At 43.2% G+C, this 21,555-nt stretch overlaps 3 protein-coding genes across 6 annotated transcripts; all 3 read left to right on the plus strand.

Moving 5' to 3' along the window:
* Positions 1-240: 240 nt before the first annotated feature.
* mpp4b (MAGUK p55 scaffold protein 4b) lies at positions 241-10,442 on the plus strand. Of its 3 annotated transcripts, XM_047339089.1 has the most exons (22): positions 662-980; positions 1,555-1,678; positions 1,774-1,895; positions 1,979-2,056; positions 2,153-2,236; positions 2,663-2,794; positions 5,390-5,471; positions 5,856-5,941; positions 6,048-6,122; positions 6,245-6,441; positions 6,725-6,783; positions 6,921-6,938; positions 7,032-7,073; positions 7,184-7,204; positions 7,355-7,369; positions 7,623-7,664; positions 7,780-7,953; positions 8,097-8,177; positions 8,325-8,418; positions 8,626-8,734; positions 8,968-9,102; positions 9,377-10,442. In XM_047339089.1, the coding sequence occupies exons 2-22, from the start codon at positions 1,615-1,617 to the stop codon at positions 9,566-9,568; spliced, it is 1,902 nt and encodes a 633-aa protein (XP_047195045.1). In that variant the 5' UTR covers positions 662-980; positions 1,555-1,614; the 3' UTR covers positions 9,569-10,442. The 3 variants fall into 3 exon arrangements, 2 of the variants coding, with proteins under 2 accessions (XP_047195044.1, XP_047195045.1); XM_047339088.1 differs by having other exon boundaries at positions 657-980; positions 6,921-7,073; XR_007032458.1 differs by lacking the exons at positions 6,048-6,122; positions 6,245-6,441; positions 6,725-6,783; ... (9 more) ...; positions 8,968-9,102; positions 9,377-10,442 and adding exons at positions 3,631-4,042; positions 4,158-5,101 and having other exon boundaries at positions 241-980; positions 5,856-5,914.
* Positions 10,443-10,538: 96 nt separating this feature from the next.
* On the plus strand, positions 10,539-15,862 carry LOC118103417 (transmembrane protein 237B). 2 transcript variants are annotated; one of them, XM_035150338.2, is made up of 14 exons: positions 10,539-10,728; positions 10,911-10,946; positions 12,646-12,677; positions 12,796-12,809; positions 13,007-13,078; positions 13,214-13,342; positions 13,529-13,628; positions 13,970-14,127; positions 14,215-14,347; positions 14,445-14,636; positions 15,070-15,143; positions 15,264-15,351; positions 15,444-15,565; positions 15,649-15,862. In XM_035150338.2, exons 2-14 carry the CDS (start codon positions 10,914-10,916, stop codon positions 15,711-15,713), a joined length of 1,212 nt encoding a protein of 403 aa, XP_035006229.1. In that variant the 5' UTR covers positions 10,539-10,728; positions 10,911-10,913; the 3' UTR covers positions 15,714-15,862. The 2 variants fall into 2 exon arrangements, with proteins under 2 accessions (XP_035006229.1, XP_035006228.2); XM_035150337.2 differs by lacking the exons at positions 10,539-10,728; positions 10,911-10,946 and adding an exon at positions 10,988-11,914.
* A 326-nt stretch (positions 15,863-16,188) lies between these two features.
* Positions 16,189-20,901, plus strand: LOC118103416 (cytochrome P450 20A1). The gene is made up of 13 exons (XM_035150336.2): positions 16,189-16,416; positions 17,009-17,058; positions 17,208-17,374; positions 17,463-17,608; positions 17,694-17,861; positions 18,193-18,271; positions 18,790-18,902; positions 19,020-19,074; positions 19,177-19,297; positions 19,397-19,508; positions 19,821-19,885; positions 20,010-20,099; positions 20,238-20,901. The coding sequence occupies exons 1-13, from the start codon at positions 16,345-16,347 to the stop codon at positions 20,386-20,388; spliced, it is 1,389 nt and encodes a 462-aa protein (XP_035006227.1). The 5' UTR covers positions 16,189-16,344; the 3' UTR covers positions 20,389-20,901.
* Positions 20,902-21,555: the final 654 nt, after the last annotated feature.

Below are 21,555 nucleotides of genomic sequence, written 5' to 3' on the forward strand. Positions count from 1 at the left end.
CGCGAACAAATCTGCCTTTTAAATTTCATTGTTTTGATCGCAGCTCCTCATATAAGAGATTTGGCTGCTTTATATTTTTGTAAAGTGAACATGCTTTAGTTTTCAATGCAAGTTCAAATAGATTTTGCTGGAAATAACTGGCATGTTAATGAAAGATGGTTGTTTTTTTTTCTCTGTAGGTTAGAATAAGCCAGAGGTGGTTGGTGTTGTTGTGGCAGAGGCATCGATAGATCTTAAGACTTGAGTGAGGTGAGAATTATCCAACAACCACAAGCCCCTTAAGAGCTTTTTGTCAAGTGCAGAAGGATAATCTCAGTGTTTTGATCACAAAACGACATCTTTGTTTTTTAAGATTTCCTCGAGAATTGGATTAGCGATGTGGAGATTATTACCCCAGGCCCTGAGGAAAGATTTCCTGTCTGAGCATCATCGCTCTTCATAAACTGCTGATTTGGCAGATTAGCCGATCATTAATTATCAATTTAAGGAATTTTCCCACCTTTTTAAACTCTTGCCTCCCTTCAGAACTGAAATCATAAAGCCCTTTTCTAATTTGTTGATGAATGTGATCCTAAAGTCACCTTCATTTCCTCAGTCCGTTTCCTCCTCTCCCTGCAGCTCCTCCTGCGTGCCGCTAAAGGCTGAAAGAGTTAAGAAGATTTGGCTGCACGGTGACAGCCAGCCAGCCGGTGAGAGGGGAACTGGCTTCCGGTGGCCAGAGGGAGGCAGCTCACTTGCCCGGGATTAAGTGGGATCGGGAGAGATTACAGCCCTCCTCTCTCTCTCTCTCTCTCTCTCTCTCTCTCTCCCTCTCTCTCTCTCTCGTTCCCTTGTAGTTCGATGAAAGCGTAGTGCTCCGTCCAGTCTCCAGGGAATATTTACCCGTCGTATTTTCGGTTTCCTGCACCCATAACGGTGCTAAAACCTGCAGGAGCTGCAGGACAGAGGTTCGCAGCATCCCTGAGGACTTGGTCGTACAGGTAAGAGTCGTGCACCTGCTTAATTTGAAAGAAAGAGAAGGGCTGGGAGGAAGGCCAGATGGGTCATCCTCTTCCTTAACTACAGACATTTGCCAGATGGGTGTTTACCTCATAAGTAGCTTTTTTTTAGTTCTTACTACCACTTTACTTACACTCAACTGTTTGTGTTGCATGACCAGGGATAAAAAGATGGTTAGAAAAACCTGCTTAAATGCTTTTTGTCCCATTTTTTTTATTTGGGGGGTCGATCACATTGCTCTACTTTAAATGTCAAATTTAAATAACGGCTATATGAATGCTGTCACAGCACAATTATTAAACTGTTTATTAATCTGAGTTTTTGCTGCATGTCCTGCGATACTTCGTCAGCCAGAGATTACGTTGTCCACATCGCTGTATTTTCACTCAAGCTGCCGTGAAGTGTTCCATTAACCCCCGACCCCGTTCACACACGCTAATGACTGCACCTCCTGACCTCTTCCCACTAGATATGTATTTAATAAATGTACTCAACCTTGTACTTTCCTCCCTCCCCCTCCTCCCATGTTGTGTTACCTTCTTTTTTTTTTTCCAGGTCATTGCCAGTACTGGTAAGCTGTCAGCGGGGAAGTCGGGGTCAGAGGTCGGGAGTCCGATGACCATGAGGCAGGCGGTGGAGGCTCAGGTGTTAAACCCCCACTGTGAACTTGGAGAACACGGTCAGTGGGGCCCTTTTAGTTTATTCATGGGTTTTACTTTTCACACTCCTAAATAACAATCCCGGTGTGTGGGTCGATGCGTTTGTGTGTCGCAGGCCTGCGTCAGATCCTGACAGATGTGATCGAGGAGGTGAGGCAGTCGGTAAATCAGGACATCGATGGAGCGGAGATTCTCCACAGTTTGTTGAACGCCCCCTGGCTGCAGTCGCTGCTCAAGGTCTGGAAAATGAACTGCTGTAAATAATATAACTTCTTTTATTATTAAATTCGTAGTGATTTATTCAGGTGATTTGTTTTCAGGTTTACGAGTGTCTTCAGAGGCACCTGAGAGATTCCCCAGCTCCGGTTCTGGACTACGCTTCAGGACTCTCACTTCAGGTTCGATTTTCTTTATTTTTTTTAACAACGCCTTTCTCACAGTCATTTTGTGGACATGTTTTTATGAAATATGCGTCATGATCCCTGTGTGTGCAGTTGCTGATCGACATCAGGGCGTTACAGGGCGGCTCTGAAGAGGCCAAAGAGCTCTACCGTCTCCTGCGGCAGCCTCACCTGCAGGTAGGAAACCGTGTCGGGGATTCTGTGCTGATTTATTTTTCAGGGAAACCAGTTGATCGTGCTGATGTGGACTTTTTTTTGGCTTTAAAACTTTAAATCGGTTACAAATACGGCAAACATTCTGTGAACTACGTCAGTGACAAAGGCACAAAAACAAGAGATAGAAATATACTTGATAATATATTTTTTCTTACATTTTCTGCATAAATATTGAAATGATATTCCCTGTAGACTTCTTCTACAAATATATTTTTGAGTGAATATCATTAAAGAATGCAGATTTTCATGGGCGACAGCTTTATGCTTTAATTTACCCAGACTTCAAACGTTGACCTGATATTTACCTCAATTTCAGTAACGTACTTGTGTTGTATCTTGACAACCATTTCAGCAGTTTGTATTGTGCCTGATCTGCGTTGTGTGCAGGCTCTTCTGTCTGCTCATGATTCGGTGGCCCAGCGGGACTATGAGCCAATGCTGCCACCGATGCCCGAGGACCTGCCGGACGACGAGGAGGCCACCAGGATCGTCTGCCTGGTCAAAAACAAACAACCCTTGGTGAGCTACATTCCTAATCCCTCTCCATTACTCACTCTAAATTTAGGCATTGTTAAATCATAAAACTGCAAATTCAATGTGGTTAGTACAATTTTTTGGGAACAGCTTCTTGAGGCCCTATTTAGGCTCTAAAATAAGGCCACGCTTTGATGTGATCATTATATTTTTTTAATCCCTACTCAACAAAACAGGTTTGTTGGGTATTAGGGAAACCCATAAAGATAAACCTCACCTTCTGGAGCCACATATATAAATGGCTCCAGAACATGAAGTCACACTGTCGCTGGGATAGAACATCGTTCTAATGCAAATTGTTTTCATGTAGCGTTTTCAGAGATTCCACTTATATCCCTGAGTCAGGATTTTAAAAAATCTGGATTTATTCACTCCCCTGGTCACCGGCATGTTACCAAAAGTATCTGGACAGTAAATTGGACCATTGATTTTTACTGTCTGTGTAAGCAGATGCACATGGATATTTTAATATGTAGGTTGTTTTTTTTTGCCCAATATAAATCGGACAGCTGATGTATCCAACAGAGACCAGATGTTAGAATTGTATAATCTCTCATTTGTGTAATTGTCTGTTGATGCTACAGATGATTTCCAAACGTTCGAAGCTCCTGGAAGAGATGCATTTCTAAGAAAAACATTTGGTGTCAATCTCTGCGAAATACTTGATGCATGTGTCTCCCGTTAGTTACTGCTTTGTCTTTCTGGTGTTTTCTTTTTGTTGACTAACGCAGACTCAATCTCACTTTTCCTAGCAGATATTCCATAATTCCATATTCTTCAGTCCCTGTGTTGAATATTTGAGTGACTGTCTTGTCTCACAGTTTTGCAACCACCAGAGGCTTGGGCTGCCGCTGCCTAGTGCCTCCCCTCCCCGTGCAAAAAGCCCCAGAGCGGGGATGAGCAGTCACTGGGAAACCGTGAGACGCCTGGCCTGGCAAAGGCTCCACAGAGGCGGCGCGTTCGGGTTCCAGAGGCCCGCCGCCAAGAGCCAGCGCCTCGATGGCAGGGATTCATCGTGGGGTAGCGTTCGGAGAAGCAGCTTCCCTCAAACTGAAGCGCTGTGTCACCCAGTAGGGGCTCGGCCGTACACCCCACCTCAATATAAGCCAACGAGTAACTGTCGGGGGTGCTGTAGCAAACCGGTGAGCCAGTGTAGAGTTTGTTACGCCAACCTGCTCTGGGAGCCAAGTCTGAACCGCTCGGCGCCTTCGGTCTACAGCTCTGTTCTGATTGGTAAGAAAAGAAGACCCCGTGCATTTTTTCATCATTCATCATTGCACCTTCATCTTCCATCACCTCTACTTCCTGCTTTTTCATGGATTAATCATTTCTATTTTCTCATTTGGAGACAACATCATAGAAGAGCTCGACAGCGAGAATGAGACGGGAGAGTCTGCCGGCGCCCCATCCCCGCTTCCCACATCCCGGCGTTGGACCACTTCTCCCCCATGCCTCACTGTCCCTTACTGTGCCAACATAGACGACTACCTCCCGCCAGGCTTGCCTCGTCGGCTCAGAAACCAAAGCCCTCGCATCCGCACGGCTCCCCCGAGCCCCATGCGCCCTCACCGCGTGATGGCGATGCCCCAGGTGCCTCCCGTCGAGCTCGCCAAGCAGGAGAGTCTGGATGAGCTGAGGACGTCCGTGCAGCTGGCCGCCAGCTCCATGGAGAACAGCACCAAGGACATCAAGCTCCTAGGGGAGAAGATGGCAGCCGCCACCGAAAGAATGTCGGACACGGTGCAGGACAACTCGCACGCCTTAGTCCTCCTCTCTCAGGTGGTGGACCGGCTGCAGACGCTCCTCTCCGCCTCCAAGTCTGACATCAACTCCCCAAAGCATGTAGTCGCTGAGCCGGTCAGCACACCCAAGAAAAGCCCAAGTCCGAAGCCTCGAGGGCATCGCCCGTCTCTGACACACCAATCCAGATGTTCCTTCCCATCACTTCCTTCCTGCACCTCCTCCTCCAGCTCCCTCAGCAGCTCGCTCGACGCTCCCTCCACCTCCCAGGGCACCAGCGGTCTGTCTGTGTCTTGCGGCGGGTCACCTCGAACCACCGTAAAATCCAAAAATGTCCCTTTGCCTCAGAAGCAGCACACCTTTGCTGATCTCCAAACGTCCAAGCATCCGCTGATCAACGGGCAGGAGAAAGGAGGTCGCTCAAACAAGCGGAAGAAGAAGAAGAAAAAGAAGGCGACGTGAGACGCGTAGACGAAAGTGTCCAGAAAATGGACTTCATGGGTCCTTTCGAGCCGTCTCTGCAGAGTGGCTGACTTCTAAACGTGCACAGTGGTAGTTGAAATTTTCTTGTGGTTTTCTACATCGTCTTGTATCGTTTTTTCATTCCTTCATATTTCCATCATCTCCTTCTTCCTCATCACCAACGATGTCTGACATGTGGAGCCTTCATTTCAACAACTTCACCGCTGTTCACGTGGAGCTCTGGTTCACTTTCATTCTGAGCGTTTGGTTTTCATCCTGTCGTTGCGTCCCACAGACTCCATCAGTGTCTCTCTGTCCTGGTTTCTGTGATTCAACAGGTTTATTTTATTTCTGCATTTTCATCTTTTTCTGTTCTAGGGAGCGACTATAAAGAGGAACGAGGTCACGGGGGAGATTTTCATCGCCCGGGTGATTCACGGAGGACTGGCTGATCGAAGTGGTGAGCCGAATGTTAATTAAGAAGCTAAGATAACTTTATTTCATGTCATGACATGTTGGTGATTGTAAAAATACAACAAATTAAAAAGCTACAAAAACTTGAACAAAATATCTTGAGCTCAATTTTCAGCGCTTTCAATTGCCCCTCGACAAAAGTAACTGGCCCTTTGACGCGATTTCACTTTATAGCATCGTCAAAGATCAGCACTTGTCAGTTAAAAACACTTGGGTCAGCTCCAGTCAATAAAGAAAACCACGAAAATAATCTCTGAAAGCCATATGAATATGAATATCTCTGTTTCTCACCAAAATAAAGCACTTTAGGGTCAATTACAGAAGGGGATTCATTTAAATTCAATTTGTATTTGTGTGTGTGCGCCTGCAGGTCTGCTCCATGCAGGGGACCGGATCATAGAGGTGAACGGTTTCCCCGTGGCCGGGATGGAGCCTGAGCAAGTCATCCAAGTCGTGGTAGGTCAAGTGCGTCACGGCGGCTTTTACGTTCCACCGTGAACCACTCAAATAAAACTGCTGTGAGTCCTGCGTGTCATTTAATCAATCCGCGTGGTTTCTTCAGCAAGTGAGGTCGCAGGGCACCATCATGTTCAAGGTGGTTCCCATCACAGAAAGGCCGGTCCACAACCAGACAATGGTAAATCACCGTCATCTATACCTACCTCATAGTCACACATATGAATCTATTGAAGATTTGTTATTTTAAATCAAATCATTAACATACATATCATCTCTACAAACTGTTTTGTCTGGTGCTAGCTCTACGTGCGGTCCATGGCCGACTACAGCCCCCAACAGGACCCGTCCATCCCCTGCGCCGACGCCGGTATGAGCTTCCGAAAGGGCGACGTGCTGGAGATCGTGGACCAGACCGACGCCCTCTGGTGGCAGGCCAAGAAACTTCCCAGCAACACGGACTGCGCCGGCCTCATCCCCTCCACCAACCTGCTCAGACGGTCTGAAGGGTTTGATTTTGTTTAGCCTGTCAGTTTTTAATTATCCTCTCCACTTTGGCGGAATATTTACACGATGCACGAACCCCAGAGGACATTCGCTTGTGTGTGTTCAGTTTTCTCTGCTGATCTTTAAAGGGAAAAAAAAATAGGTGTCATCTTAACACAAGCAGTCGTGGATTACTGTCGCTTTAAAAAGTCAGAAATTAATAATTAGCTTTTTGGACTGTTGGTTGGACCTTTTGGAAATGGATTCATTGAAACCTGGATGTGTGTGTTGTAACAGGAAGCAGAGGGATTTCTGGTGGGCTCAGCCTTATCAGCCACATGCCTGCGTTCAGACCTGTGAGTCCGCCCACATCATCTTTAACTCACCTCAGACTTTGAATTAACAGTCCACCTCAGTTTCTGGTGTGACGCTCCCTGTACGACCTGATGTCACAGTAGAGTTTTCCTTGTGTTTTGCTCCACGCTTACTGAAGTGAGCACTGTAGACGAAGGTAAGCGGAGATTACACTTCAGGTTTGGGGCCAAAAAACGACATGTATTTCTATGTTCTCCCTCAGATATAACTTTTTACTTTCCACCCACAGAGGAAGACATGATGGCCATTGATGAGAAATGTCTCGAAGCAGGTAAAGCCTCAGCTGCCACTTGGTTTTTCATCTCACAAACTTCTTATGTGTCTTTGCTGCTTTGTGATTAACGTCTTGTGTGTGTGTGTGTGTGTTTTCCTTTCTGACAGATGAGGAGGCATTTGAATCTGGTAGGTAAGTCTTTGTGGATCTAATCCGTCTTTGATTCTGAACTCGGTGTTCAAGATACAAAGCTCTGTTACCTGTCCTTCATCTAAAGCTTTGGTTTTTTGTTTTATCTTTTCCGAATTTTCCTGCTGTCTCACGGGGGGAAATGTCAGAGGAGCTCAGAGAAGGTGAGAATAATTTTAAATAAAGGGAGGACTTTAAATATAGGGAGGGAGAAAAAAACTACCAAATAAAAAGGAAATGAATAAATAAATTGACGGCCAAATAGATAAACAAATGATGAATAGTTTTTTATTGATGCTCCTACCCAAAATATATATAGTTTCCTCAGTATCTTTATTTCTTCCTTTTAAATTTTTCACCATCCCTTCTTCCACTCTCCCTCCATGTCTCACTGTGCTTCTCCTCATATCCAACCAGAGGAGGATGACTTCACCAGCAACATTGAGGGGATTTACTTAAGTAAGTCTCCAAACATAAAGATGCTCATTTATACTATACATCATAATCTATCCCTTTTGTGTAAGTTTCTATCAGGATCAGTACACTCATGGCTTTTATCTTCATTTGACCTCAGCGGGCTTCAGGCGCAGCATGCGTCTGTGCAGGCGGCACTTTCACAGCACCACGCAGCCGTCCTGCCACACTCGCTGTCCCAGCAGCTGCCACAGCACCCTCAACAGCCCGTACGAGGAGGTGGTTCGCTACCAGCGGCAACCACAGGACCCACACCGCCTTATCGCCCTCTTAGGTACACCCAGCATTTTTTATTTTAGTGCATCAATAAATTAATAACAATAATGTATAAACGTTTAAAATGAACTGTCGATGGATCAGGGTGATGAAATGTATGATTAGGATCAAGTTGTAGATGTTTTTTTCTGATGTTCGCAGGTCCGTCTAGTGTGGGTGTGAATGAACTTCGGAGGCGCTTGATTGAAATGAACCCCAACGTCTTCCAGGGAGCTTTAGCTTGTATGTATCCGACACTCTGATCCAGTACATTTACACTGAGATAAATACGCAAAAGAATATATATATATAAAAGCACATCCCAACCCGTGATGGTAAGTTTTTAAATGAAATGTGATTAATGAGATTCTTTTTCTTTTCCTTGACCAGACACCACGAGAGCACGCAAAGCCTACGAGGAGTCGGGAAGAGAATATTTCTTCACCAGCAGAGAAGTCTTCGACAACATGGTTTATAACAACAGGTAGGACGGCCTCCGCTGACATTATATTTCTGCTTCATTCTCAGATCAGAGTGTGGAAGAGACTTTGTAATGCTTGTCTGATCCATTTTAGTTTGAAATAAAGGTCAAAGTTTCACATTTTGTTCCTGATTTGTGTAAGAAATATAACGATCCTGTATCTGCACACAACACAACTTGTATTAAAATGATGGTGATGATGTCCCACAGGTTTCTGGAGTACGGCGAGTACAAAGGGAATCTGTACGGCACCAGCATCGAGTCTGTGAGGGAGGTTTTAAACCGGGGAAAGATCTGCGTCATCGACATCGAGCCCAACGTAAACCCAACATGAACTGTGGCAGGGATTCAAGTTTTAAGTTTCGGAGTCAAGGAACAAATTTGTGTTTTCCATATATGACATTATCATCATTCGTTGTGTCTAAATTCAAATAATTCTGTTAACAAACGGATTAAATTAGAACCATTTGAGTTTCCATCACTTTTATATCTTTTTATTAAAAACAGCTTTGATTAGAATTCATTTAATTCTGATCTATCTTCTCCATTCAGGCCATTCAGGCAGTGAGGACCCACGAACTGAAGGCCTACATCATCTATGTGAAGCCTCCGCCTCTGGAGCACCTCAGGGAGACCAGACAGGATTCGTGCATCACCACCAACTACTTTGTCAACAGACCCTTCAAAGTAAGATCACTTTTATGATTCTGTTTTTTCTTACTTCAGTTCTTTTCCGTATTTCAGTTCAGATTTAAAAACTCATTAGAAAAAGTCACATATTTATATTCCAAATATCTACATGTTTATTCAAAGAGTACATCAACGTGTGTAGTGGAGTACTACATCCTGCATTTCATCGTTTATATACTCAAGAGCACCACATCATGATATGTGTCATTTCAAACCTATTTAATTTGTATTTTTTGAACATTTTCATCTAAAATTCTCTGTCCTCCAACAGAGCGAAGACTTCCAGGAGATGGAGGAGGCCGCCCGCAAGATGGAGTCGCACTTCTGTCAGTTTTTCGACCACGTGATCGTCAACGATGAGCTGCAGGACTCCTGCGTCCAGCTGCTGACCGCGGTGAGGAAGGCTCAGGACGAGCCGCAGTGGGTCCCTGCCAGCTGGATACGGCCCACCACCGAGTCCTGAGGGAGGATGGAGGAGAAGACGAGGGGCGAAGAGAGATGTGGACCCGAAACCGGTTGGAATATCATCTGGAAAAGCTTAACTTTGAAATCAATTTGTTTTTGTGTCCAACGCTGCATTTTCAAGGGGAGTAGGGCATGAAAAGAAAAAAATCGGAATATTTTGATCCGGGTGTTTCTGACGTGCTTGATCTGGTTCTTAAGTCGTCGTCAAATCCCCAAAGACGAGATGAAGCTGGACTCGTGCCCAAAGAAATCCCTGAAACTCTGTCAGTTTAATCAGCTTTTTGTTTGTCTTTTAAAAGTAGGAAGACAACTGTATTTAGACACGTATAATAACACTACGGTCTTGGAGTTATTACAGTGAGAGAGTGCTTAGAAAAAGGTAGATTTGTACTTTGCACGTAGCTTTTCAATTCCTTGCCCTGCTCCCCTCTGTTGTAACACAGATCTGCAAAAAAGGTTTGTCCAACTGATGTTTACAAGTAGAAATCAAAATGTAGTTGTTGTTTTTTTATCTCGTAGGATGGATACTTTACAATAATCTGAAAGAATGATCCAGGTGAGCGGACTCCCTGTGTAGATTCTGTGTGGTGGAGCCACAGAATAGGATGAAGTTCTCCACATGTCACGTCTAATCATTTCTTTATGTTTTTCTATAGCTTAGCGTTTGTCATTGCATGCCAAAAATTTACCCACGGTTTACAAAAAAGCAAAATTAACCAAATGCTGTGTTTGGCAAACTTGCAAAAATAGCACTTAGTGACCTTAAACCATGTTTTTCATAGTAAAATACTACCAAAGTGCATGCAAAGCGATGACATTTTAAAACTTGTACCTGTTTGTGACGTTAATAAAGCAACTCTGATAGTAATTTATCACTGCATTCACTTGTCTTTTTTTTCACCTGTTCTCCCTTGACATGGGACATTTATTGTGAAGACGCAGGAAAGGAGTGTTGGGTTCGTCTCTTAAATGAGTCCGGGTGGCAACATCGCCTCTTGCAGAATGTAAATAAAGCGAACAACGGGAGAAGTCGCTGTTTGTTCACTTTCAAACTGATGTCGTCTTTGATAAACACCAAGAAAGTGGAGTTCATTCCACTGGAGGAGCTTTGAGAGGTTCAGCTCAGAACAGTCGGATTGGAAAACGGAAAACTCGACGGTAGCTAACGCGTTTGTTTTCCTAAATAACGGTATAAGTGGCTTTTAAGGGTTAGCATTCTCAGAGCTAGCGGTTTTGAGTTGTTTGTCTAGCTAACGGTTGTGTTCTAACTCTGTGTGTTTTTAGACATTCGCATTGTAAAGTTATGTTTACATCTCTAATATTCTGTGTTTCTACAACAGAAGATGCGGCCCAGGGAGCTTCCGCCTCTTCCACAGGTTAGTGAGTGAAGTATCCGGGTTTTAAACCCCATCACTGTGCTGTGCCATCGTCATTAATGTTATTTATTATAGTTGTTTAAAGATGCACTGTCCTCAAAAGGAACATTTGCAGAAACAGAAATACTAAAGCATTGAATGTAACACGTGTGGAATTATAATCTGTGTTTTGTAGTTTTTAATTATGTTGATACTTGTCAGGACGCAACAACAATCAAGACAGGAAGCAGAAATACATTTAGCATGACATCAAACTCACAAAAAGTTCACACAACAAATCAAACATTTAACATTCTAAAAAAAAAACGAGGCCTTTATTTGATCTGGGATTAAGTTCCTTATTTAGATTTTAGGATTGTGGATTATATTCACTGTTCGGGACACGATTGGGATCAGAAAATGTTTTTGTTGGCCAATCGAATATGTAACTATGGTATTGGCTGATTCATAGATTTCCTTCAGAGGATCAGAATGTGATGTAATGATTCTCTGAACAGGAAAATGTCGTTTGGTCATTTCAACACGAACAGAGTTGCAGACCGATTTTATATAGTTTATTTATTGATTAAGTTATTTATCAAGGGAATATAAAATTCAGCAGCTTTAATTTCTTATATATGAGGATTCATTGCGTTTCTCTGTTTTGATTTCTGAGTCAAAAATAAAAGCTTTTACTCCTCGATTGTCACCAAACAAACCTAGAAGAAATAGACTAAGCTTTGTTGTCGCAGAGATTAAAACCAGATTCCACAGACGCGCACTTCCTCAAAAATAAACACACAGCCACTGCTTCAAGAGTTTGAAAAAAAAAGAAAAAGAAAAGGTTCTGACCTCTTACCCTGAGTAATCCTCCGTCGTGGCAGATGTATGAACACAGATTTAGCCGAGGATTTAACAGCCAGGATGTCACTTGTGGCTTCACTCCGCTCTTACTCGATTCTCAGGGGGAAATGGCCAGAAAGACAATGGTAAGATCTTTATTTCTGATGCCTTATCCTTAACATTTTAAAACTCTATTAAACTCCAAACCAGTTCAGGTGTTATGTAAGTGTCCAAGACTTAAATAGCCTCAAAGCGACTGGTTTTATAAGAGCAGGTGTATCGTGTTTCTATTGGTTTGTCAAAGTGAAACTCTTTCTCTGTGCCTGAGCTCACTGTTTTCAACGAGAGATCATTTGTTAATGTGTTTACGCTGCGTTTGATGGGTCCGAGTGTTTCACTAATCCAATTTCACCACCTGCAGTGTTTGATTTGTTGTTTCTCAGCACTGTCGTTAATGGTAGACGGGTAGATTTTGTACTGGATTCGGTTTATTCCTGTGTTTATCAAAGTTTTAAGAAACCGGGGCTGGAATCGACCAGAAAGAGAAGAAAATCCTTAATTTAATTAATTTTAAAAGTAGTGATATCAGTTTCCTCAAAAATAAGTTATAAAAATCTTGACATCTCATTTACAAGGGTCTTAATTAAGCTTTCTATCTCTCTGTAGGTGTTCTCGACCTGTTGTGACCTCATGTGAAATCTATGTGACGAACTTCATTTCTTATTTTTTGATCAGTTAATCAGTTTGTACTAATTATTTCAGCAAAGGCCATAATTAATGGTTAGGATTAATGATGGTTGTTAGATGATGCTGGGAAAGAACCTTTAACAACAACATGAAGAAGAGAACTGACTTGTGTTTTTCTTTTTTTTTTAAGCGAGGACAGCGGTCGCTCCCCCCGATGACGAGGTACGTGAATGTGTTCATTTCTGACTGTGACCATATAATCATCATTTTGTTTTCACTTACAGTTTTTGTACTGACCCATATTTTTGTCGTCTCTTTCTCTGTTGTGTGAAACGTGAAGTCAAGACACTGCTGGTGAGTCAGAATCTATAGAATATATCTTAATATAATAATTATAACAGCAAACATATTTAATATCTTGTATGTGCATCTTGTTGAGGCTATATACATTCTATTAACATTCTTATTTCATTTTATATAATCATGAATCCCTCTTTATTTTTGTACTGGAGCTTTTCTAATTTGGATTCCCTTTTTTTGTTCTCACGCAGGGGAAGCGGCAGCACCGAGACAAAAGAAGAAGAGGGTGAGGAAGGAGACGAATGGAGTTGATGATGTGGACGGTACGAAACACAAAGGGTCTCCCACTGTGTCCCACAAACTGGGAAATGCTGCGAGGGAGAAATTGTTGGACCCATCAACACAACTTAACCTTTCAGAGTAAAATGTCAATACTCACGCACCGCTTCGTTTCTTAGATCAGGGGCTGGAGATGGGAGGCCTGGACAGTAGGAGGACATCTGAGGTGGGAGAGCAGCTTTCCCTGGAACCCACAAATGGAGCGCCTCCCCCGAGGAGGAGGAAGAAAAAGAAAACTGCCACTATCGGTAAAAAAATCCGACTGCGTGTACAGACAGCACACGTAGGCTTTTTCAACATGACAAGAAAACGATTTAACTGTAGAACCAACAGAAACTGAGGCAGATCTGTGCCTTGTTAAGGAGTAACTACAGTATGACCAGCTCAGTTTGGATAGAGGAGTATATTCACATGTATTCACGCTTGTGCCGCAGTTTCAGATGTTGAAGACGACCAGGCCGACCTGGTGAACGGAGATGCAGCTGATCAGTACACAGACGGAGAAGAAGTGGTCAGAAAGACCAAAAGGAAAAAGTACGATTTCAAAGCACTACGTGTTATATCTGCAAGGACTGACTGTAACAGCTATTTTCCATATCAATTCATCTTTTCTCAGTTAATCCAGGACTTGATTCGTCCCAAAAAAAGTCCAAAGTGACGTCTTCATATGTCAAAATCTGTGAAAACTTATTTTTTACAATCATGTCTGTGTTGTATTTGTAATAATTGTTGAAAAATAGAACATCATAAAAAGCATTCAAATAAGAAAAGTGATCAAATACGGAATCAACAAAAAAAAGACGAGATTTAATGAAGCAACAACACGATTATGAATTATGATGTAATGGATATAACCTTTATTGTTGTCGCTTTAGGAAGTTAAAAGTCGTTGAGTCGCAGCTTCCCGATGAGTTGGACGTAGAAGAGGATGACATCATCACCGACACCCCCCCTCCTATCTCCCAGCATTCTCTGTTCTCGGCCCCACAGGGTCAGAGCCAGCCGGTCGGGAAGGTGTTTGTCGAGAGGAACAGTGAGTAACAAAGGAAGAAGAAGAAGATGTGATCGAGGCTGTTAAATGGTGAAACACTAACTTAACCGTGTGTGCGTTCCCGTGCAGAGCGTTTCCAGGCGTCGGAGCGCTCCGACTGGAGGAAGACCAGCGACCAGATGGATAACATGACGGACTTCCAGCACATTCAGCCGCTCTGGACGACCAGAGACGTTTCTATCAGAGTGCACAAAGGCTACAGGTGAAGGAAACATGTCTCTGTAAGAAAAAACAACACACATGAATGCCTGGTCCTTTCCCCCTTTTCTAAAATATCATCTCTTCTGCATCTGCTTTAGGAGGTTCGGCCTATACTGTCACGGCTTCCTGGCGGGCTGCACCGTGTGGAACGTTGTGGTGGTGTACATGTTGGCCGGGCAGCACCTCACCGCTCTGTCCAACCTGCTGGAGCAGTACCACAGCCTGGCGTACCCCTGCCAGTCTCTGCTCTACATGCTGCTGGCCATCAACACTGTGGCCGCCTTCGACAGGTGAGGATCAACGCTCCCCACTCATGCACTGAAGCGTGGATATCTTCCTAAATGTTCAGAGTCAGTTGCTCTGGGCATTTCTGGGAACTTTTCCTGTCAGCCCCCTTGTAAAAAAGTCCCAGTGAGCCCATGTGTGAACCGAGCAGGAAAATGTGGAATATTCCCAGTGATAAAAAAGCATTAAATAAAGGACAATCTCACTTTTGGCTGCTGCTATTACCCAGATCAAGATACCACCGAATAAAAACACAGCGTGAAAGGACACAGAATACTTTGCTCATATGCTGACATTTTAATTTCAAGTAAAAAATTATCTGATTGCAGTGTTAATGGTTGTTTATTTAAAATCTGTCCAAATGTGCATGTTTTTATCTCCGAGTATGAAGCTGAGAAAGCTCGTGTCAGTATCGTAAAAACCTTCTCTTCTTCTCAGAGTCAATCTGGCCAAAGGCTCCATGGCTCTGCGAGAGTTCATCACCCTGGATCCCGTCGCTCTCGCCTCATTCTGTGAGTCCGCCCTGTGTTTGTTTCTTCAAACTTCGATGGTTGAGTGTCAACAGGTTCCTTTTTTTACCTGAAGTAGCTGGTGTGTGTTTGGTTTCAGTTTTATTTCTCCCTCTCGTGTAGTGGATTTCTCGGCGTTGGTCCTGTGCTTGAGCCAGCAGATGACCAGTGATCGAATCAACCTGTACCCGTCCTTCAACACAACGTTATGGTGAGATCACTGGAACCGGGCTATGTTAGGTTTTTACCTCTCAACACGAAGCCTGGATATGAAACCTGAGGCTCTCTCTTTTTCTTCTCCAGGCCACCAGGGTCCGAGCACGATATCCTCCACCCATGGGTGACAATCAACCTGGTGGTGGCGCTGTTTGTCGGCCTGGCCTGGATCTTAATAGCGTCCCAACCTGAGACCGACTACACTGAGGGTGAGAGAGAAGAATCTGTGTTTGTGTTTGGGGGGTTGCTTTAAAGGAAGATCCCTGTTTGATTTAAATGTCTTGCCCTTCAGGTTATCTCATGGCCATGGAGCTGGAGCCGCCCAAACCGGAGGACAAATCCGAAATGATCGCCTGAGGAACATGTGTATCCGCTGCGACACTACAACTTTGCACATATTTTTGCACTGTGTTTCCGCATTAAACTTGTGTTGTATTGTGTTTTTTAAATGTCAATATGTTGTTGTTGTTTTTTTTTAAATACAGGGTTTTATCCAACAAATTCAACAATGTGTTTTTATTTTATTTTGCTGGAATTCCCACGGTGTGACCAAAAACTCAGTAATAATAGTTTTATTCGCTTTATTTGTAAGACACAACTCTTAAGTTACAAAGGACTTCCCAAGAGGATAAAACAACAATACAAATTAGAATAAAAAAGAAATACAGTGAATGAGAGGATGATGATTGAATGAATTAGTAATAAAATAAATACATAGTAAATACAAATATATTATAATAATAAAACGTGTATAAAAAATGAAAACGCACACGTACACAAAAAAACGTGTGAGTGTTGCTATAGTTTCAGTATCGATTTCACCCTTTTCGCTTGCTTCTCCCTGTCCAGACCGTGTAGTCGAGCCCGGACCCCTCCTCTAGCTGCAGTGTGTGTTGACGTGGTGACGCTAACAGAGTTTAGGTGGAAAAACATCCAGATGTTCATGAGTCAAAGTCACTAAAAACTGTTCTGCTGAACGTGAGCAGTCATGCTGGACTTCGCCATCTTCGCCGTCACGTTCGTCATCATGTTAGTCGGCGCGGTTCTCTACTTGTACCCGGTACGTCCCTGCAAGTTTCAAGTTAGCTTCTCAGCTAGTCGTTACCTCGCCAGGCTCCGCCTTAAAATGGGGGAATTTAACATTGCATCTCTGCCCTGGAGAGCGGGAGCATCACTTTCAAGCCCATTCAAGATTCACACACTGACATTGTGATCTGTTTATAAGTTCGGCTTTAGTGTAATACACCAAACAGAAAACTGCTTCAAGAAAATTCAACTTTACCAAGTCAAAAGTGGGCGGAACCCAGTGTTGATCTACTCGCCAAAACGAGCTAGAAAAGTAAAAAATACAGAAATCGAACTCTATAAAGTTCGCCACTTACAAGCCGATTTTATCTTAAGGTTAAAATTAATGATCAAAGTACAAAACGTGGTGTGTTAGCATGTGTGGAAGCAAAGACGCCTTAAATCAGCATTTTATCCAATGGGATTCCATATCCTTGAATGGATGTTAGCTGGATTTGTTTATTGGCGAAGGAAATGTGTGTATTAGCCCCTGTGTAGAAAGTGCACTTATGTATACATGCTAATTTAAATCGTATAAACAATGAATTACTGTAACAGCTCAAATCTGTTTGTGACTTTATTTGCAGTCATCCAGGAAAGCATCTGGCATCCCAGGTCTTAACCCTACAGATGAAAAGTAAGTATCTATATGTCTTTGCAGCTTCTACAAACTTCAATTTAGTCAAAGGAAATGAATGTCTGGTGGCATCACACGTATTTATTCATCAAATGTGTATAACCGGCTGTTAACATCAGATTCACATCCATTGTTTTCTGCCTCGTCAGGGATGGCAACCTGCAGGACATCGTGAACAGAGGCAGTCTGCACGAGTTCCTCATGAGCCTGCATCAGGAGCACGGGTCTGTGGCGTCGTTCTGGTTTGGTGGTCGGCCGGTGGTCAGCCTGGGCTCCGTGAACCAGTTGCAGCAGCACATCAACCCCAACCACACCAGTGAGTCCACCAGCAGGGAGGAAATAAAACCACAGTCGTTGCTTTGTAAACGAAAATAACCTCGACACTTTCCTTTTGCTCCTCTCAGCCGACTCCTTTGAGACGATGCTGAAGTCGTTGCTGGGTTACCAGTCAGGGATGGGAGGCGGGGCCAGTGAGGCCATGATGAGGAAAAAGGTGTACGAGAGCGCCATCAACAACACACTGGAGAACAACTTTCCTCTCGTGCTCCAGGTTTGTGCTGCTGACGCATAGAATGGTTTAGAAGTATTGAGCATTTTTCAAAACATCCCCTCTGGGATCGTCTTGTGTTTCCCAGCTGGTGGAGGAGCTGGTCGGAAAGTGGAAGTCGTTCCCGGAGGACCAGCACACCCCACTGTGCGCCCACCTGCTGGGCCTGGCCATGAAGACGGTCACTCAGCTGGCTCTGGGCGAGCGCTTCAAAGACGACGCAGAGGTCATCTCCTTCCGCAAGAACCATGACGCGGTGAGGCAGATTGCTTTAAACATCTTAAGTCACCAAATATCACCTGTGCGTGTCAAAATTCGCTCTTGTGCATTTTGCACGATCGATTTCTTGCATGTTTTAAAAAGTACTTCTTGTACTGTATTTAAAACTGGAAAGAATTGGTGACCTCATCTATATATAGTTAAATAGCTAAATTAAAGGCATCGACATCACAGTAGGTAGCAGTTCCTTGTATTTTAATATTTTCACTTCCTTGACTTTTTCTGCAGGGTGTAATCCAGGAAGTTCTGTTGAAATACATTTCTTATTTAATTTTTTCGCATCTTCTAACTCACTTCGACGCCACCAGATCTGGTCAGTAATCGGAAAAGGCTACTTGGACGGCTCCCTGGAGAAGAGCACCAGCAGAAAAGGACACTATGAGAAAGGTGAGTGAGGTTATTGAAGGATGTGTGGGAGCACGAAACTGCTGTCTGTCTTGATTTTTGAGTCTAGCAAGTCACATTTTTTGTCTTGGTCTTCGGTTTTTACCATTTTTGCCCCCTCACACCTGCTGTGTGTTGAAATGTGGGATGCTGCTCTCGTTCTTGTTGCTTTAGAGATACAGGGCTTTGCAGTGGCTCAGCCATGATCTGTGTGTAAAGCTGTGTTTCAGACCGATAGAAATAGAGTGGGAGAACAGCCATACCCAACCCATTCAGGGCTATCACCTTAATCAGTGAACCGCCACTGTTCTTGGGGACCTTTATTGATTTGCTGCCAAGGGCAGTTGTTTCAGACACTTGGCATCTGGCTGGAGTTAATCTTGGATGCCGTCTGAGGGACTGGAAGCAAAAACCCAGACTTTTTAACCTTTATCCTCAGGTGTCAGGCCTGTAATATGTTAAAGGAACTGGAGTCTAATGAGTCTAATAATGTTTTTGTTTTTTTTATATAATTTCTTCAGCTCAGTCAGAGATGGAGTCTGTGCTGCTGTCAGTGGCGAAGGAGAGAAAAGCCCAGAAGAAGCAGACGGCGTTTGTTGACGCTCTCCTTCAGTCCAGCCTCACAGAGCGACAGGTGAATACTGATGAAGTCTCCCACTCTGGTTTGAAACCTGAGCGGTAATTGACAAATCTTCACAGTTACCGCGAAGGTCTGAAAATGTACTGAAATGCCTTTTGTTGTTTGTTTCAGATCATGGAGGACTGCATGGTTTTCACTTTGGCTGGATGCGTCATCACTGCCAACTGTAAGTGACCACTGTGAAGACGGCTGGAGATGAAATCTCACCATCAAACATATTTCATGATGGATCTCCTCAGCGTCACTGTTAAATGTTGTGATTTTGCAGTGTGTATCTGGGCACTTCACTTCCTGTCCACCTCAGAGGAAGTCCAGGACAAGTTGAACCAGGAGCTGACAGAAGTTTTGGGTTCGGCTCCAATTTCTCTGGACAAGATCCCTCAGCTACGGTAACATCTTTAAACCTGGCATAACTCTACAGCTGGATGCCTGACAGTGAAACAAGCGTTCGCTGAACTCAGTCTTATTTAATTTCTGTCCTTGACCAGATACTGCCAGCAGGTCCTCAATGAGACGGTGAGGACCGCCAAGCTGACCCCGGTCGCGGCTCGGCTTCAGGAAGTGGAGGGGAAGGTTGATCAACACGTCATCCCCAAAGAGGTATCTGGTTTCCATCTGTGTGCGGCTCTTTGTCCGTCGATTTCTTCCCGGCTGTTTGTCACAGTATTACAGACAATCAGTGAAGTTTGTGTTAGGTTTGTTGTCGAGATGCCTTGAGAAAAGAACTAATAATCAGACAGGGGATAAGGAAACAGTTAAAGGCTCGTGGAATTATTAAATAATGAATAAATGTGCTCAGTTTTTATATTTAAACTTTGGGAAGACAAGAAACACTAATATTATAGTGAAAAACATCATAATAACTGTATTAACTATTTTAGAAGATCATGTTTTGATTTTGTCATCTTTCAGACTTTGGTGATTTATGCTTTGGGAGTAGTCCTGCAAGATTCTGACACATGGAGCACCCCCTACAGGTTGGCTTCATATTGACGAATATTGATGGTTAAAAGGATGTAACAGCATCACAGGCAGTTTTTTCCAGGTACGAATATTTATTTGTCCAGTGTCTGATTTAGTGATGACTCTGAAATCTTTCAGGTTCGATCCAGATCGTTTTGAGGAGGATTCAGTCAGGAAGAGCTTCTCTCTGCTCGGCTTCTCGGGGAATCAAACGTGCCCAGAGCTCAGGTACAGAATCACATTAAAACACAGAGATCAAACCTGGAAGAAATCTAATAAAAGACTTTAAATGATCAGGACCAACTCCGTGGTTGGATACTTCAGGGGACGCTTTCCACAGTCAATTGTGTTTGGTGTCTCCGACAGGTTCGCCTACACTGTGGCCACCGTCCTGCTCAGCACGATGGCGCGGCAGCTGAAGCTTCAGAAGTTGAAGGGTCAAGTCATGGAGGTCAGATCTGAGCTGGTGTCCACACCTAAAGACGAGACCTGGGTCACCGTCAGCAGGAGGAGCTAGAACTCGTCTTTAAACACCGCCGGTGGGCAGAGGAGCTGAAGAGTCCAATTACTATTTTACGTGACAGTAATTAATACTAAAATTAGCATCAATCTTGAGGGACTTTTCCTAATTTGAGGGATTTTTTTGCACCCAAGTTGCACCACCACTGTTTTCCTGGTTGTATTCTTTTTTCAGCCGAAGCCTGAAGCACATTATTACCTTCTCTCCCCACAGATCAACTCTGCACTTGTTGAAAGACTGTTGAAATATCAGTATTTTAAATATTAAAAAAATACACTTTATGCCACCAGATGTTTGTTTTTTATAAATCCAAGAACAACTGCCTTGAATCAGAATTTCTAATGACATGGGACGTGTTTGTCTATTTAAATGAGCCACATTGTCCTTAGACATTTCATTTCTTTTTTGTAAAGACATCTGACATAAAGTTAAATACATATGAAGATTTTGTGTTTGTGATGTATTGCATATCACCGCTTCCCTAAGTGTGCCTTAAAGAATTCAGCTTTCTAGTGGTGTCATGTTTCATTACTACATTAATATTTTTAATTCAATGACTTTAGAAAAGAGATAATAACAAACCCATCACAATTTAGCCAAGTTGACACCAAGTTTAACCACAAAAGCCAAAACCTGAATTTTTTTATTTACTATAAGACACAAAAAGCATCAAATTCTCACATTTGAAAAAGCAGGAATCGCTTGAATAGGCACCTTAACTGTTAATTGATTATTGATAGATTGTATTTATTATTTGATTAATCATTACAGCGCTATATTAAATGTTACTTATTATCTGTGAGTTATTATTTTAAATCCAGACAAGAGTCCTCCTCTGCCACATTGTTAATTGCTTGATAAAATACAAAGCTTACAATAAATCAGATTATCACATATAGTAACGTGACAGTGCAATGTATTTATAGTACATGTCCATCATGGTTGTTGCCAAGAGGTCAGAGGCCTTATGGCTGTGTGGGGGGGACAACTGTGAGTGGAAGTGGACTAAATCAATTTAGAACGAACTGATAAAATGCATGTTTCAAAACACAGAGACAACAAAGGGCCTGTCACGCCTGACGTTCTACTTCAGCGGTGCAAATTTCTAACAAATTTGTGGTTAACCACATTGTGCACAGCCAAATGCAATAGAGATCATCTTGG

The sequence above is a fragment of the Hippoglossus stenolepis genome, chromosome 24, assembly GCF_022539355.2.
Source record: "Hippoglossus stenolepis isolate QCI-W04-F060 chromosome 24, HSTE1.2, whole genome shotgun sequence".
In the NCBI taxonomy this organism is placed as follows: domain Eukaryota; kingdom Metazoa; phylum Chordata; class Actinopteri; order Pleuronectiformes; family Pleuronectidae; genus Hippoglossus; species Hippoglossus stenolepis.

Excerpts from the sequence above, each read along its gene's own strand:
- LOC118103416 (XM_035150336.2), top strand. The coding sequence starts at position 16,345 with ATGCTGGACTTCGCCATCTTCGCCGTCACGTTCGTCATCATGTTAGTC. Across the intron at positions 17,609-17,693 it reads ACTTTCCTCTCGTGCTCCAG|CTGGTGGAGGAGCTGGTCGG; the intron begins GTTTGTGCTGCT and ends TGTGTTTCCCAG. Across the intron at positions 19,075-19,176 it reads ATGCGTCATCACTGCCAACT|TGTGTATCTGGGCACTTCAC; the intron begins GTAAGTGACCAC and ends GTGATTTTGCAG.
- mpp4b (XM_047339088.1), top strand. The coding sequence starts at position 1,615 with ATGACCATGAGGCAGGCGGTGGAGGCTCAGGTGTTAAACCCCCACTGT. Across the intron at positions 7,074-7,183 it reads TGAGAAATGTCTCGAAGCAG|ATGAGGAGGCATTTGAATCT; the intron begins GTAAAGCCTCAG and ends CCTTTCTGACAG. Across the intron at positions 9,103-9,376 it reads TTGTCAACAGACCCTTCAAA|AGCGAAGACTTCCAGGAGAT; the intron begins GTAAGATCACTT and ends GTCCTCCAACAG.
- LOC118103417 (XM_035150337.2), top strand. The coding sequence starts at position 11,810 with ATGTATGAACACAGATTTAGCCGAGGATTTAACAGCCAGGATGTCACT. Across the intron at positions 13,079-13,213 it reads TGGAGTTGATGATGTGGACG|ATCAGGGGCTGGAGATGGGA; the intron begins GTACGAAACACA and ends TTCGTTTCTTAG. Across the intron at positions 15,352-15,443 it reads TCCTTCAACACAACGTTATG|GCCACCAGGGTCCGAGCACG; the intron begins GTGAGATCACTG and ends TTTCTTCTCCAG.